Source organism: Equus asinus, chromosome 3 (genome assembly GCF_041296235.1).
Source record: "Equus asinus isolate D_3611 breed Donkey chromosome 3, EquAss-T2T_v2, whole genome shotgun sequence".
Classification (NCBI taxonomy): Eukaryota; Metazoa; Chordata; class Mammalia; order Perissodactyla; family Equidae; genus Equus; species Equus asinus.
The window spans coordinates 128,116,719-128,134,314 of NC_091792.1; the positions used below are offsets into that span (position 1 = coordinate 128,116,719).

General features: G+C 36.1%; 1 protein-coding gene across 1 annotated transcript in view; it reads right to left on the bottom strand.

Moving 5' to 3' along the window:
• SLC30A9 (solute carrier family 30 member 9) overlaps positions 1–17,596 on the bottom strand; it is a 96,192-nt gene that overhangs the window by 24,894 nt on the left and 53,702 nt on the right. Inside the window, exons 8-10 of the mRNA XM_014857157.3 lie at positions 12,791–12,858; positions 10,476–10,578; positions 1,212–1,267 (exon numbers count right to left, since the gene is read on the bottom strand). Coding sequence (XP_014712643.1) covers positions 1,212–1,267; positions 10,476–10,578; positions 12,791–12,858 — 227 coding nt within the window. The remainder of the gene's footprint in view (positions 1–1,211; positions 1,268–10,475; positions 10,579–12,790; positions 12,859–17,596) is intronic.

Consider the following 17,596-nt stretch of genomic DNA (forward strand, 5'->3'; position numbering starts at 1 on the left):
AATCCTTCTGTCATTGCAGAAAATTCCATTGGGCAGCACCAAAGTAGACTTCAAAATACTTTAAGAAGAAATCTTCACAACCTAAAATTTTAAAATTCTACCCTGTTTTTACATTTTTGGTGTATAAAACTGGCCAGGAAAAAAACCTTTTTTCTTGAGATAGTAAAATATTGTAATATGTAATTAGCAGACTAGAAAGCTAGTTCTTTATACTAGCTGACTGATAGTTCTAGGATATTTAAATATGCTATTATTTATAAGAAAACAGTACTGTCTTCCTTTCAAGTAAAGTATTTATATAAAGCATAGAGGTAGATTCCTTTACAGAGATAAAAGTGCATTTTTTCTGCCTTAAGAATGATCAAGTTCTATTACTGAACTTTGCTAAAAAAACATGATACATGTGGAATTCAAAAACTTTATTTAGGGGCTGGCCCCGTGGCCGAGCGGTTAAGTTAGCGCGCTACACTGCAGGCGGCCCAGTGTTTCGTTGGTTCAAATCCTGGGCGCGGACATGGCACTGCTCATCAAACCATGCTGAGGCAGCGTCCCACATGCCACAACTAGAAGGACCCACAACAAAGAATATACAACTATGTACTGGGGGGCTTTGGGGAGAAAAAGGAAAAAAATTTTTAAAAAATCTCAAAAAAAATAAAAAACCTTAAAAAAAAAAACTTTAGCTGGTTATGTTAGTAGAAGCAGCAGAAAAAAATCTCTATCAAATAACTGATACAATTCAAAATAACATTCTAAAAAGTATACTCATTTTACAAATAAGCAATTTTGAAATATTAACAGAATACAATTTCCAAATTACAACAGGCAGATTAAAATATATTAAGTATGCATTTAACAGAACGCATTACTAAAATGTTAGATTGAGTGGCCTATTAGTCTAAATGTGGAATATATGTTTCCTTTGACCAAATGAAACAGAACTCTAAGATCAAAATATGTGCTGTGTTAAGTTATCAAATATGAAGGGGACAACATCTCTATGCTATGTTACAAAGCATAAAAATGAACTCCATTTTCAAACTCTATCTTGAAGTTACTCTGACACAGCAGTGAGTCTTGCATTTTAGATACATACTACAGTGGAAGAAATGACCAAATTTTTAACACAAAACAGGTTTCTAAAATTCAGCTGCTTTTGTTTCAATCACTTGCTACGCAAACAAACAAAAGCAAAATAAAAATGTCCTTACGGATGAGTAGGATCTGGCGTCTGAACAGACTTACTGATGCCCAATGCTAGTAAACCCTATGGAGAAGGAAAAAGAAAAGGTAAATTATCATCAGCAAGTTGGGGAGTATAATGTGGTAAAGCCAATCTGGAGGGTGCAATCTGACAATGACAAAGAAACACTTAACATGCATATGTCTAACAGCCCGGCAATTCTGGTTTCCAGAACTTACCTTAGAGGAATAAAGACGACCCCAAAGGAGTTCAAAACACTACTGCTTATAAAGATGAAAAATGTGAAAGCAACCTAAAACTCCATCAAAAGGAGTGGTAAAATAAATGATGGTATAGCCAAATCATAAATTACTTCTACAACAGTTAAAAAAAATGGAGTTGGGATAGAGCTATCTATAGTGACATGGTAAAAGCTCCCAGAGATACCATTAAGTGGGAGGGGAAAAAGCAAGTTTAGGAATAGTATGTACAGTACAGAAGAACTTATGTTTTTATCGTCTTTGTAAACTACATATAATGTAAAGAACAGGAAAAGGTCTGGAAGAACACACATTTACCTGTGTTTACACCTCTGAAGAAAGAAGTAGGAATAGGGTGGTCTGATTTTTTTAGAGGAAGCCTAACTTGTTTAGCTGTACAAATAACAAATAGTAAAAATTTTAAACAGTATATATTGTATATGGACACATACATTTCTGGTAAAACTGCAAAACCACGCACAGGAAGTATACACATCAATGTATAGAGAGCAGAGATTATCTACAGTATAGAAGGAGGAAATAAAGACGTAGGACTTGGGGCCGACCCCGTGGCCAAGTGGTTAAGTTCACACGCTCCGCTTTGGTGGCTCAGGGTTTCGCCGGTTCAGATTCTGGGCATGGACATGGCACCGCTCATTAGCCCATGCTGAGATGGCATCCCATATAGCACAACTAGGACCCACAAGTGAAACAGACAACTATATACTGGGGGGGATTTAGGGAGAAAAAGAAGGAAAAAAAAAAAAGAAGATTGGGAACAGTTGTTAGCTCAGGTGCCAATCTTTAAGGAAAAAAAAAAAAGACATAGGACTAGTTATAACTAAGATTTTATTTCCTTAAAAAAAAACTAAAGTAAATATGGCAAAAATGTAACATGTCTTTAATCCTGATTACCACTGTTCTCTCTTCCCTTCCTTCTTCCTGTGCCTTCATCTTTTCTTCCTTTCTTTGTTTCATTTCTGTTTATTTGGTTTTTTGGTTCTATCTTTTGTTAGAAAGTGTTATCCGCTGGAACCTCTCAATTTTAGTACACTTGCCCGTAGTGTCCTTTCCATTCTAACTTGATATGAATTTAGAAATCTGAAAAAGATTACCTTGTTAGAATTATTTATTCAATAAAAATACAAAGGGCTCTGAGTGAGTACCCTATGTGATTTTATTTGACTAAGCTGGGGCTTTTCCATTTTTTCAGCATGGTATCAAATAATCATAGAGGTAAAGCTTCAGGATAACCAAATTCTTCATGGATGTGGTTTCCCTGTAGATTACAAGACATTTAATAGAAACATTCTCTGTAGTAAAATATATGGAGATTACATCACCTTGAAAATGGCTATAACAAATACATATTGGATTTTAAATTTTGATATTGGAACTCCTACCCTAAATACACAGAATATTACAAGATTTTTCTACTGGATTCCAAAGGAAAAGAGGGTTAAAACTAACTAAGACACAGATGATGGCTTTTCAGTGAATTAAACCACGAGAATGAGAGTAAATTAAGAACATATAATTTTTAAACCTGTACATTAAAACTGAAATATTCCTAATACTCTTTATCAATTCGCACTCTGTGTGTATACATATATGTGTGTGTTCATGTGTGTTTATAATGCTTATGAAATAGTCAATGAGTATTCAATCATTTTTTTTCCTCGAGGCATGATTGACATGTTATATTAGTTTCAGGCGTATGACATGATTCAATATTTGCATACATTTTGAAATGATCACCACAATAAGTTTAGTTAACATCCATCACTACACATGGTTACAGAATGTTTTTCTTGTTATGAGAACTTTTAAGATTTACTCTCTTAGTAACTTTCAAATATGTGATATAGTATTATTAACTACAGTCACCACGCTCTATGTAACATTCCCATGAGTTATTTACTTTATAACTCCAAGTTTGTACCTTCCGATTCCCTTCACTCACTTTGCCCACCTCCACCCCACAACTTCTGGCAATTACCAATCTGTTCTTTGATCTATGGGCTTTTTTTTTTTAGATTCCACATATAAGTGAGATTAAACAGTATTTTGTTCTCTGACATTTCACTTAGCATAATGCCATCGAGTTCCATTCATGTTGTAGCAAATGGCAAGATTTCATTCGTTCCCATAGCTGAGTAATATTCCATCGTATGTTTTACACACCATATCTTCTTTATCCATTCATCCATCAATGGACACTTACACTGTATCCATGTCTTGGCTACTGTAAATTATGCTGCAATGAACATGGGAGTGCATATATATTTTTTGAGTTAGTGTTTTCATTTTCTTTGGATAAATACCCAGAAGTGGAATTGCTGGATCATATAGTAGTTCTATTTTTAATTTTTTGAGGAGCCTCCATACTGTTTTTCATAGTGGCTGCACCAATTTATATGCCTACCAACAGTGCACAAGGGTTCCCTTTTCTCCACATCCTTGCCAACACTTATTTCTTATTTTTTTGATAACAGCCATTCTAACAGGTGTGAGGTGAAAGCTCATGATGGTTTTGATTTGCATTTCCCTGATGATTAGTGATGTTGAGCATCTTTTCATGTACCTGTTAGCCATCTGCATGTCTTCTTTAGAAAAATATCTATTTGGATCCTCAGCCCATTTTTTAATCAGATTGTTTGGGTTTTTTTCCTATTAAGTATGAGTTCTTTATATATTTTGGATATTAACCCCTCATCACATATATAACTTGCAAATAATTTTTACCATTCAGTAGGTTGCCTTTTCATTTCGTTGGTTTCTTTGCTATGCAGAAGCCTTTTAGTTTGATGTAGTCCTATTTGCTTATTTTTTCTTTTGCTGTCTTTGCTTTTCTTGTCAAATCCAAAAAATCATCGCCAAAACCGATGTCAAGGAGCTTACAGCCTATATTTTCTTCTAGGAGTTTTATGGTTTCAGGTCTTACATTCAAGTCTTTAATCCATTTTGAGTTAATTTTTGTGTATGGTATAAGACAGTGGTCCAGGACGCTACATTCTTTTGCATGTGGTTGTCCAGTTTCTCCAATACCATTTACTGCTCATTGTATACTCTTGGTTCCTTTGTTGTAAATTAATTGACCATATATGCATGAGTTTACTTCTAGGCTCTATTCTGTTTCATTGATCTATGTGTCTGTTTTTACACCAATACTGTACTATTTTGATTACTATAGCTTTGCAATATAGTTTGAAATCAGGAAGTGTGAAGCCTTCAGCTTTGTTTTCTTTCTCAAGATTACTTTGGCTATTCGGGGTATTTCGTGGTTCCATATAAATTTCAGAATTGTTTGTTCTATTTCTGTGAAAAATGCCAATGGAATTTTGATAGGGATTGCACTGAATTTGCAGATTGCTTTGGGTAGTATGGATATTTCAACAATATTAATCCTTCCAATGCATGAGCATGGAATATCTTTCCATTTATTTGTGTCTTCTTCAGTTTATTTCATCAATGTCTTATAGTTTTCAGTGTATAGGGCCTTTCATTTCCTTGGTTAAATTTATTCCTAGGTATTTCACTCTTTTTGATCCAATTGTAAATGGGATTGTTTTCTTAATTTCTCTTTCTCTCCTCTTTTTTTTTTTTGGAAGATTCGTCCTGAGCTAACATCTGTTGGCAGTCTTCTTTTTTCTTTTTTATACCCAAAGCCCCAGTACATAGTTGTATATCCTAATTGTAAGTCACTCCAGTTCTTCTATGTGGGATGCTTCCACAGCATGGCTTGATGAGCGGTGTGTAGGTCCGCACCCAGAATCTGAACCAGTGAACCCTGGGCCACCAAAGTGAAGTGCACGAACGTAACCACTTGGACATGGGGCCAGCCCCTTAATTTCTCTTCCTGATGGTTCATTATTAGTGTATAGAAACACAACAGATTTCTATATATTGATTTTGTATCCTGCAACTTTACTGAATTTATTTATTAGTTCTAACAGATTTTTGGTGGAGTCTTTAAGGTTTTCTATATATAGTATCATGTCATCTACAAATAGTGACCTTTTGTACTTCCTCCTTTCCAATTTGGATGCCTTTTCTTTTTTCCTGCCTAACTACTCTGGTTAAGACTTCCCATACTATGTTAAATAAAAGTGGTGAATGTGGGCATCCTTGCCTTGTTCCTGATCTTAGAGGAAAAGCTTTCAGCTTTTAACTATTGCTTATGATGTTAGCTGTGGAGCTGTCATATATGGCCTTTATTATGTTGAGGTACAACCCCTCTATGCCAACTTTGTTGAGAATTTTTTATCCTATCAATTTATTTTTAAAATCCTTAATATTCAGGTTGGCTGTGCCACGAAGTGTTGGATACAATCAAGTATTTTATAAATTGAATGTGGACCATATTTATTAGTTCTAACTATAAAAATAAGACATCACAGACCATCCCTAATCCTGTTACCCTTACAGGTACAGTAGCATCAGTTATGTTTGATATGTGTCCTTCCAGACCTTTTTCTCCTCACTTACAACATATCTAGATGTGCATATATATATACCAAATATGTATATATAAGTGACATCTGTTTGGTTTACAGCATCATGAATATTAACATCTAATGGCCAAGAAGCATTATTAATGCTCCCCACTCCATGATCATCTTTCCCTTTTTTGGTTTTCTCCTTTGTTAGCATATTATCACACAACTGCTTAAATGCTGCTTGGAATATCTTTCCAGTTTTTTGTGTGTATGACTTGCTTATAGAAGATAGAGCAAGAATTGTGTCTTCTTCTACACATTTACCACACTGCAACCTCAGGTGCTCAATAAATTCATAATTAATATTAAATGATGTGCTATGTATTATTTAGCAGAAAAGTTTTCTAAAATGAACTGTCAAAGAAACTTTAAAACTGGATATCATTAGAGACACAGGTCTAATTTAAAATTTGGAGGTGTTTTACTCTCTCAAAAGGTAAAGAAAAAAATACTATGGCATATAAATATTACAGCAAATTAAATTTTTTAAAATGTGACTATAGGTTTCAAAAGAAATAGTTTTCAAAAGGACATGAGAAATACAATTTCCATCGTTTCAGTAAGGCCCAGTTGAAATTTTTTTCATCAAAGCCTTTCTAATCACTCTAAACCATACAAACTCTTTACCAAGGAGTTCTTCAAGCACTTGCTATCACATGATCTCAGCTTTTATTTACCTCTATTGTTAATCTGTTACAAAAATTGTTATTGTAGTTACAAACCTAATACATGCTCATTGTAAAGAAATTCAAATAGTAGAGGAGAACAGACCACTTAGGAGTGTGGAGTATATTTCAGACTAGGTTTATATACAAGGTTTATAAACTGTATACAGTTTTTAATGTTGCTTATGTGAATATGTTTCTGCCATATTGGGGGGGGCGGTGTACACTTAAAAAGATGACCACAATCTACATATTGTCTTTCTGCACTTTACTTTATGGAAACATTCTAAAGTACAGATAGATAGATCAATAATACAATTCAAAAAACCCAACAGAACATTTCAATAAACGCATCTCATCCATTACTCAGCTTCAACAATTACAAATACATGACCCCACCTGTTCTATCTAATCCATATCCACTTCCCCATGAACATTTTAAAGCAAATTCCAAGCACCATACCATTTCATCTTTAAATATTTTGGATAAATCTCTAAAAAAAAACCTAAGCCTTTTAGAAAATATAGTCACAAAACCATTGTCATAGTTTTAAAAATTAATACTAATTCCTTAATATTATCAAATACGTACTCAGTAATCACATTTCCACAAATGAAAATTTTTAATTTTGATGTAAAATTCACACACAATGAAATGTACAAATCCAGAACATACAGTTCTTTGAGTTTTGACAAATTCACACCCTTGTAACACACATTCCTATCAAGACACAGAACCATTCAATCACCTCAAAAAGTTCTCCTGTGCCTCTTTCCAATCAATCCTCTCCCAACATTAGAGACAACCATTTTTCTGAAATTTTTAAACCAAAGATTAAAGTTCCATTTTACAACTTCATATAAATGCAATCACTCTTTTATATTAGCCTTCTTTTATTCAGCATATTGTTGGTGCTTACTAAGTATTTCATTTCTTTTTATTGCTAGATAATATTCCATTGTATGAGTATACCACAATTTGTTTATCTACTCCATTGTTGATAAGACATCTGGGTGGATTCTAGTCTTATGTCCATTATAAAGAAAGGTGTTATAAACATTCTCATCAAGTCTTTGTGGACATTTTTCCCCATTTCTTTCTTTCTTTTTTTTTTTTTTTTTGAGGAAGATTAGCCCTGAGCTAACATCTGCTGCCAACCCTCCTCTTTTTGCTGAGGAAGACTGGCCCTCAGCTAACATCTGTGCCCATCTTCCTCTACTTTATATGTAGGATGCCTGCCACAGCACAGCTTGACAAGCGGTGGGTAGGTCTGTGCCTGGGATCTGAACTGGCAAATCCTGGGCTGCCAAAGTGGAGCATGCAAACTTGACCACCATGCCACCGGGCTGGCCCCTCATTTGTTCTTATTTCTATTGGATAAATACTTGGGCGTTGAATTGCTGAGTCAAATAGTAGGCATATGTTTATAAGAAACTGAGAAAGGTTTTCAAGAGCGGTTGTAACATTTTACACTCCACCAGCAACGTCTGAGAAGTCTAGTTGCTCTACATCTTCCCCAACATTTGGTCGTCAGGCTTTTTAATTTTAGCCATTCCAGTGGACGTGTAGAGATATCTTGTTGGGGTTTTAATGTACATTTCCTGATGACTAATGGTGTTAAGCATCTTTTCATGTATCCACTGACCACCATTCATGTATATTTATTTGTGAAGTACCTGTTCAGATCTTCAGTTGCTTAAAAAAGTTGAGTTGTCTTTTTAATACTAAGTTGTAGAAGTTCTTTATTTATCCTGGATACCAATCCTTTGTCAGATTATATGCGTTATGAATATTTTCTCCCTATCTGTGGCTTGCCTATTTATTTTCTTGAGAGTGTCCTTTAATACGTAAAAATTTTAATTTTGATGAAGTTTAATTTGTAAATTTTTTTCTTTTATGGTTCTGTTTCTATGCCCTGTTTAAGAAATGTCTGCCTACCCAAAGACCTAGAAGATATTCTCCTAGCTTTTCTTCTAGAATCTTCATAGTTTTAGCTCATACATTTGGGCCTGAAACCCACCTAGAATTTGTATACGGTGTAAGGTGGGGGTCAAAGTCCTTTGGTTTTCTTTCCATATGAATATCCAATTTTTCCAGCACCATTTATTGAAAAAAGTTTCTTGGGGCCAGCCCCGTGACCAAGTGGTTAAGTTCACGCACTCTGCTTTGGCGGGCCAGGGTTTCACTGGTTTGGACTCTGGGCGTGGACGTGGCACTGCTCATCAGGCCAGGGTGAGGTAGCATCCCACATAGTACAATGAGGACCTACACCTAGAATATACAACTATATACTGGGGGGCTTTGGAGAGAAGAAGAAGAAGGAAAACAAAGATTGGCAACAGATGTTAGCTCAGGTGCCAATCTCAAAAAAAAAAGAAAAAAGTTTCTTTTCTTCATTGAATTGCTTTGATGCCTTTTACAAAAATCAACTGACCACATAACTATGGGTCTGTTGCTGGCCTCTCTGTTCTGTTCCATTGGTCTGTCAATCCTTATGCCAATACCTCACTATCTTAATTATTGCAGCTTTATAATAAGTCTTGAAGTCTTCTAAATTTCTTTCTTTTTTTCCCAAGATTGCTTTGAATATTCCAGGTTCTTTGCACTTTCACATAAATTTTAGAATTCATCCAGTTTGCGAGTTTCTACAAAAAAAAGTCTGCTGGGATTGTATTGAATCTATAGATCAATTTAGGGAGATATGACATATTAAGCCCATGTTATTCAATCCATGATCATGGTATATCTCTCCATTTCTTTAGATCATCTTTAATTTCCCTCAGTCACATTTTAAATTTTCAGTATAAAAGTCTTACATACCTTTTGTTAAATTTACTTATGCATTTAATATTTTGTTATAGCACTGTAAATGGAACTTTTTAAAAATTTCAATCTCCATTTGTTTGTTGATAGTAGAAATGCAACTGATTGTTGCAAACCAACCTTCTATAGCTACTGATTTTGAATGTTAAACTAATTTTGTATTCCTGGAATAATGCTCACTTGATTATGACAAATTATCATTTTTATTTATTGCTGGACTTAATTTGATTATATCTTAAGGATTTTTGCATCTAGGGTTAGATTTGTAGTATTCAAAACTTGGATTAAAGGGGGTCTAAGAAGGTATTTTAATTTTATAAAAATCCTTCTTCATTTGCAAATTTAAGGAAAAGAATTCAAAATACTAGTCTAATGGGGCCGGCCCAGTGGCGCAGTGGTTAAGCTCATGTTCTCCACTTCGGCGGCCTGGGGTTCACAGGTTTGTATCCCGGGTGTGGACCTAGCACCACTCATCAAGCCACAGTGTGGCGGCATCCCACATAAAATGGAGGAAGATTGGCACAGATGTTAGTTCAGGGTCAATCTTCCTCACAACAAACAAAAAAACCCCCCCAAAATACTACAGTATAATGTGAAGTATAGTAGTATAATGTATAGTAGTATACTATGAGTATACTCAATTAGTATAATGTGAAAATCATTTTAATTCATCAATTATATGTAACTATTTTATATCTATATTCAGAACACTTAAATTCACTGGCTCTTACAGTTATAAGAGCTCATATTCAGAGACAAAATTTCTACCTAATAAAAGAATCCCTTCTACAATAGTCTTTGCCCAAACACTTAGTGACTGATAATCTTCTACTTCATATTCCATTGCTGGAAGCTCTTAAAGCATAATAACCTTCTTTAAAATACTATGATCATATTTCTATGTACTTCATCATTTAAAACAATTTTCATTTTCTTCCACAAACTAACTACAGGAATCATTTGGTTTTTAAATAGGTCAACTTTTAGACTAAAGCTTAAAAAAAATTACTTTAAAATTAATAAGATAGAAGCTTTACCACTCACCTGATTACAAGTATCAGATAAAGAGTGTATAGCTTCTGAGAACATACTTGCTGAACCAGTATAAATCCAGGCAAGAAATTTAAAGAAGCAGTTTAATCCATTGCTAGGAGAGAAAAAGACAATTATTTAGCACAGGTTTGGATAAAAATTTCCACCAGAAGCTTATTTAATTGATATTCATACCTCTATACTAGATTCTGTTCAAAGTAAATTAAAAAGAATCCCTAGCCTTCAAGACATATTATGTTTTAGGTAACGGATACAAATTTGAAAAATACAGATTATGGTATCATTAAATACCCAAATGAAGAGGCACAATATGTGTAAGCAAGTTACTTAAGTGCATCTGGAGAACTGATAAGAAAAGAAGGTGTTCTACATTCGGACAGAAAGAAATTAGAGAAGAAATTATGTGTCTTAGGTATGTAAAAGAGGATTTGCACTTGACACAGTCCAGTAGGCCAGTGTCAAAGGCAAGACTTCAATGAAGGTCTGTTTACTTAATTAGACAGATGCCGGAGGTAAAGACAAAGCTAGACCAAGCAATCTCTGTATCACAGCAGACCACAGATGCTAAGAGAAACATGGTTAGCTCTGAGGAAGTTAGCTGTTCAGATTCCAATGATAACGACAGTACAATTTATCCCAGGCACTAGACTATAGTCACTTAACATGTTTTATTCTAACTCTATTATACAAACATTAAAAAATATTAATACCCTCATTTTATAAATGAGGAAACTGTACATCCCCTTACAGCTACCCTTTCCCCCTCTCCTCCACTTCAGGTAATTTCTTGAAAGAATCATATCTGTTCTTGCTGTCTCACTTTGCACTAAGTCTCCAATCCACTAAACAGTGGCTTCTGCCTCAAATACCTCATTAAATTGTTCTTATCAACACACCAACCATTTCTTGCTATTAAATTCCTGGAAACATTTTAATATTTTCCTTACTCTCACAGAAGTATCTGCCACTATTTTCTTAAAATACTGTCTTCCCTGGCTTCCATGATACTCCTGGTTTTCTCCCTACCACTCCCCTTCCTCTTCCTCGGTCTCCTCTACAGGGTTTTTTTCCTCAATTCATTTCTTAAATGTTAGCAATCTTCAAAGTTTTTTCCTGAGGGCTTTTTCTTCCTTATATTATATACACATTCTCCAGGTATTCTTAATTACTCCTAAGGCTTTAATTATCATCTATATACTAATAACTCTCAACTCTAAATCACTAATCCAAATGTCCCTCCTGAGCTTCAGACCAATATATATTAACAGTAATAATAATCAAATACATTTTATGTACCAGGTACTATGCTAAGCAGTTTACACACATTACGTACACTCCTCCAATGAAGAAAGCTTTCATTATTAACCACGTTTTAATGATAAAAAGAATTAATTCTGTTGACCAACTCTACTGGGGTGCCCTACAGATAACTCAAGCTCAAAAATGAACTCACCATTTCCTTTGCTCTCACTCAGCCTCTCCTTCCAGTGTGCCTTCTCTCAGGGATGGTGTAATAACTATCTAATTATCCAAACCAAAAACCTGGGCCTCATCCTTAACCATACCTTCAAAATACTTTTTGAACCTAACCATGTCTCTCCATCTCTACCACCACCACCCTCGTTTAGTAAATCATTCTCTCTTTTTTATATTATTGCAAATGAATTCCTCTGGTCTAGCGTCCCTCCAACTCTTGATGATAAGAATTATGTATTATATCTTTATATTTCAAGACCCTATGACAATTCCTGGCACATGTAATATGCATATTTTAGAAATAAAAGAACTAATGAATCATGGAATTAATGCTTTTAGACATCCTAAAATAGATTAATCAGCAAAACGTATAAAAGGTAAAGAAAACAAGAGAAATCAAGAAGAGGAAAAAAGAAAGGCGAAAACATCAAGTATGTTCTTCCAAGGTAAGTGGCAGAAAAATAAGAGTATAGATATTGTTCAGTAGCTATAACCCAGATTAGTTTAGTTACTGTGTAAACAACCTTGGGCAAGTCAACTTTTTAAAAAAGACTTCTATCAATTCCAATGAAATAAGAGAGGATTTTCAGGTAGCCACTATTCTTAGATCTTACTACACCAAACATACACATGGCACAAGCATGGGCATCTATGTGGACTCTTCCTCCATCACTTTATTGATAAGAACAAAGACTTATTCACTTCCTCCTAAAACAATATAAACCTGTAACTCTTTATCTAGATATCAAATAATAAATTTATTTAATCAGAGATATACACATTAAAAACAATATATTTTTATTTCGAAAGGCTTATTTTTTAGTACTTACATGCAAATGGCAACCATCACCACTTTTCCTGGCCCCTTAAAAAAAACTGATGTAGTTCTGGAGCGTGGCTACAAAAAAAAAGGAAAATCTCTAAAATTTCCCAAAGCAGCACTATAATACTTATAAGTGACTCTAACACACCAGAAGGTATCTCCTCTTTCAAAGCCTCTAAACAACTAGGTTAACTTACTGTTTTTGTGCAAAATTTTCTCTTTAAAAAGTGGGAAGGGGCTGGCCGTGTGGTTAAGTTCACGCGCTCCGCTTCAGCAGCCAAGGGTTTCGCTGGTTTGGATCCTGGGCGCTGACCTAGCACTGCTCATCAAGCCATGGTGAAGTGGCATCCCACATGCCACAACTAGAAGGACCCACAACTAAAACATACAACTATGTACTGGGGGGGGCTTTGGGGAGAAGAAGGAAAAATAAAATCTTAAAAAAAAAAAAAGTGGGAAGATGATAATTGAAAGTGCATCTGGGTCCTTTGCCAGAACCTTAATTGTTTTGTTTCTTGTCATTCATTTCCTGCCTACTTCCCGAAAGGATCTGAGCTGCTTATATAGCAACTAGTGGTAAAATGATAAAAATCTATTGAACTAAAATCAACATACTCTAAAATTTTTCCATTTCTTTAGCAACTTCTCAACTTTTAAACGAGCAACAGCCAAAGCCAACAAGTTTGCTGCTCTAATTTAACTCCTAAAGACCAAAGACCTCAAGTGATGATAATGTGTTTAACTCCAAAACAGACCAAAACAAAAGGAAATAAAACAAGTAGAAAAATATATTCAGAGAAAATATTTTTCTTGAGCTAAATGTTCTTTTACTGTCCCTTGAATATATACGCTCTGTGTTTTTTCTCCTTTCTGTGTTCTTCCTCTGCCTGGAATGCTATCATCTCCCACTGCAATCTGTCCAAATCTGTCATCCTCTTCCATTGCTAGCCAAGGGTCACCCTTCTACATAAATCCTTCCTTGGTACCCCACAGAGAATAAATGCTCACTGTACTACAAATTTATTATAACACTTTACATTTCCACTAAAGAACTTCATACATTTCTGCCTTATGTCATTTATTCAAGAAATATTTATTGTGCAACTACTACATGCCTGGCACAGTTCTAGATGGTGGGGCATGACAGTAAGCAAAACAGAATCCCTGCCTTCATAAATCTCAGTCTAATACAGAAAGAGAATAAAGCCACAGACAGATATGTAATATCAGATAGTGATGAATCTAATAAAGAAAATAAAACAGAGTACTGAGAGAATAATGTATGTTGGGAGGGTGGTTGTGGTGGGAAGGGTTATTTTAACTTCACTAGACAGGGAAAGAGGCTCGATGATGAAAAGGAGGCAACCATGAAAAAACCTGGAAGAAGAATGTTTCAGGCAGAATATACTGCATCTTCAAACACTCTGGAACAGAAATAAGTTTGGTGTGTACAAAGGATAAAAATAAGGCCAGTATGGCTGAAGCACTGGGAAAATGGCAGGAGTTGAGGTGAGAGGAGGAAGCAGGGGCCACATCTCAAAGGACTTTGTAGACTATGGTAAGGAATGTGAATCTTACTACAATGGCAAAAAAAAGCCGTTGATGAGTATTTTAAGCAGATCCTTGATATAGCTTGATTTGTGTTTTAAAAAGATACAGTTTATGATGCAGAGAATGAGTTATGAGGGCAAAGCAAAAGTGGAGAGATCAGTCAGGAGGTTATTCCAGGTAAGAGATGGTGATGCCCTAGACTAAGGAACATGATGAGGAAGCAGTCATACCAGGTGTCTATTTTAGAGAAAATGCCAATGGGACTTGCTAATGGACTTAAATATAAAAGGCTCTATAATGAATCTCTAACGCTTGAAGTCTGGGTAAAAAAAGCAGAGTCTTTAGCAAAGGAGACAGAGGAGGAAGAGGAATTAATGAAACTAGAGGAAAACCAAGAGAAAGACTGTCTTTTTTTTTTTTGAGAAAGATTAGCCCTGAGCTAACATCTGCCGCCAATTCTCTTTTTGCTGAGGAAGACTGGCCCTGAGCTAACATCCGTGCCCATCTTCCTCTACTTTATAAGTGGGACGCCTACCACAGCATGGCTTCATGAGCAGTGCCATGTCCGCACCCGGGATCCAAAAGGGTGAACCCTGCGCTGCCAAAGCGGAACGTGCAAACTTAACTGCTGCGCCACCAGGCCGGCCCCTTTATTCTTAATTTTTTGAGGAATTTCCCTACTGTTTTCCGTAGTGGCTGTACCAGTTTGCACTCCCACCAATAGTCTATGAGAGTTCCCTTTTCTCCACACCCTCTCCAATACTTATTTCTTGTCTTGTTAATTATACCCATTTTGACAGACTTGAGGTGATATCTCATTCTGGTTTTGATTTGCATGTCCCTAATAATTAGTGATGTTGAATATCTTTTCATGTACCTGTTGGCCTTCTATATATCTTCTTTGGAAAAATGTCTGTTCAGATCCTTTGCCCATTTTTCACTTGGGTTGTTTTTATTATTGTTGTTGACTTGTATGAGTTCTTTATATATTGTGAATATTAACTGCATATCAGATATACGGCTTGCAAATATCTTCTCCTAATCATTAGCTCGTGTTTTCATTTCATTAATGGTTTCCTTTGCTGTGCAGATTTTGCTTCTCTTGCTACTAGATTTCCTTGGACCTTGTCACTATTTCTGACTTAGTTATTACCAACACATTTTCACCTTTTCTACAGCCTTCTTTATCAGAACAATTTGAACTCAGTGAATCTCTTTTTCCTTATTATAACATTCTAGTCTGGTTTTTTTTTTTTTTTAAAGATTGGCACCTGGGCTAATGACTGTTGCCAATCTTGCTTTTTTTTTTTTTTAAGGATTGGCACCTGGGCTAACAACTGTTGCCAATCTTTTTTGTTTTTCTGCTTTATCTCCCCAAAGCCCCCCTGTACACAGTTGTGTATCTTAGTTGCAGGTCCTTCTAGTTGTGGGATGTGGGATGTCGCCTCAACATGGCCTGACGAGTGGTGCCATTTCCGTGCCCAGGATCCGAACCCTGGGCCGCCGCAGCGGAGCGCGTGAACTTAACCACTGGGCCACGGAGCTGGCCCCTCTATTCTGGTTTTAAAGATCTCATTTCATTTCCCTATCTGTCTTGTTCATCCCACAAGTTCTCAAACTTTTCTTCTAAAGAAATCTTTTTCCTCTGCCACTTTAAGCAGCATATTTTCATTTATTTGTGTTCATTTTCTACTTACTCTTCCTATAATAATTTGAGTTTTTTCTCTATTCAACCAAAAGATTACAGCATACTCTCATTATAACAACATAATAAAACGCACATACTCTGGTCTTTATCAAGAATCAGTAGAACTCAGAAATCTAGACTGTGGTTAGATTTTATAGTTTACAAATCTAAGTTCAAGTTGAAACCATATGGACAAGATTTGTCCCTGCCCAGTTCCTTGTTTTAGCCCTGAAAGCAATTCAAAACAGAATTTGGGGCATCTCATTGCTCACTGTTTGTCAAGACCTGGCCCTAGTGTTTAACACTTGAAGCTTCCTCTTTTGCTTCTTGTGCACAGGGAACTTAGGAGGTGATCTTTAAAGTCCTGGCCTGCAGACTTGACTGAAAAATGCTGTTAAAGTGCACCCCGCCCCCCCAAAAAAAGCATTTTTCTCCCCTAATACCTGAAATGGAATCCCTTCTCAGCTTTTCTTGGCAAAATTGGCCCAGATGCATCTGTACAATTCAAGTTTAAGCTACAGTAGCCTGTTCTACAGAACGTGCACTTTCAAATGATAGCTAATTTCTACTGATTCAAGATTATTGTGGCCTGCCTGCCAGGGGACAATACAGTACTGCCGTAAGCAGTGATGGTCTTACCAAAAACAAATTCTTACATGGCACAGCCCCACTATCAACCTGAAATTTCATTATTTATTTATTTTCCTCAGCTGTTTCTCAAAGTTCCAAGCCAGTGCATTAGATTTTAAAGACTCTTCTATTTAGACGTACCCAGTAAATTATAGCCAGCTCTATCCCTTTTCCCAGATACAGAGTCATGGTGGAACAGAAGAGAGTGTGTACCAAATCCCAAAGTAAAGGAGGTAGCTAAGTAGGCCCAGCATTCTCTCCCAAGCTTACCAGTTTACTTACCTCACTAAACTTAGTCAACCTGCAGGGGGCCAGTGGGGAGGAGGGGAGGTTAATATGCAAGAGACCAACAGTATCAGGGGAAAAAAAATCTCTCTTCATGGAAATCAGAGAAGGAAGAAGTGTGTAAGTGCCCACCACCAGTAGCAGGTATTCCTTTTCCTCTGAACACCTTATTCTCTAGAAACTCAAGACAGTCTAGGGCGACCCAGGGGCGCAGTGGTTAAGTGTGCATGTTCCGCTTCGGCGGCCCAGGGTTTGCCAGTTCGGATCCCAGGTGCGGACATGGCACTGCTTGGCAAGCCATGCTGTGGTAGGCATCCCAAATATAGAGTAGAGGAAGATGGGCATGGATGTTAGCTCAGGGCCAGTCTTCCTCAGCAAAAAGAGGAGGATTGGCAGTAGTTAGCTCAGGGCTGATCTTCCTCAAAAAGATAAAGAACAGAAATACCATATGATCCAGCTATCCCACTCCTGGGTATTTATCCAAAGAACATGAAAACATGAATGTGTAAAGATATATGCACCCCACTGTTCACTGCAGCATTATTCACAATAGCCAAGACTTGGAAACAACCTAGGTGCCCATCAAGGGACAAACAGATAATGAAGATGTGGTATATATACACAATGGAATACTGCTCAGCCTTAAAAAGATGAAATCTT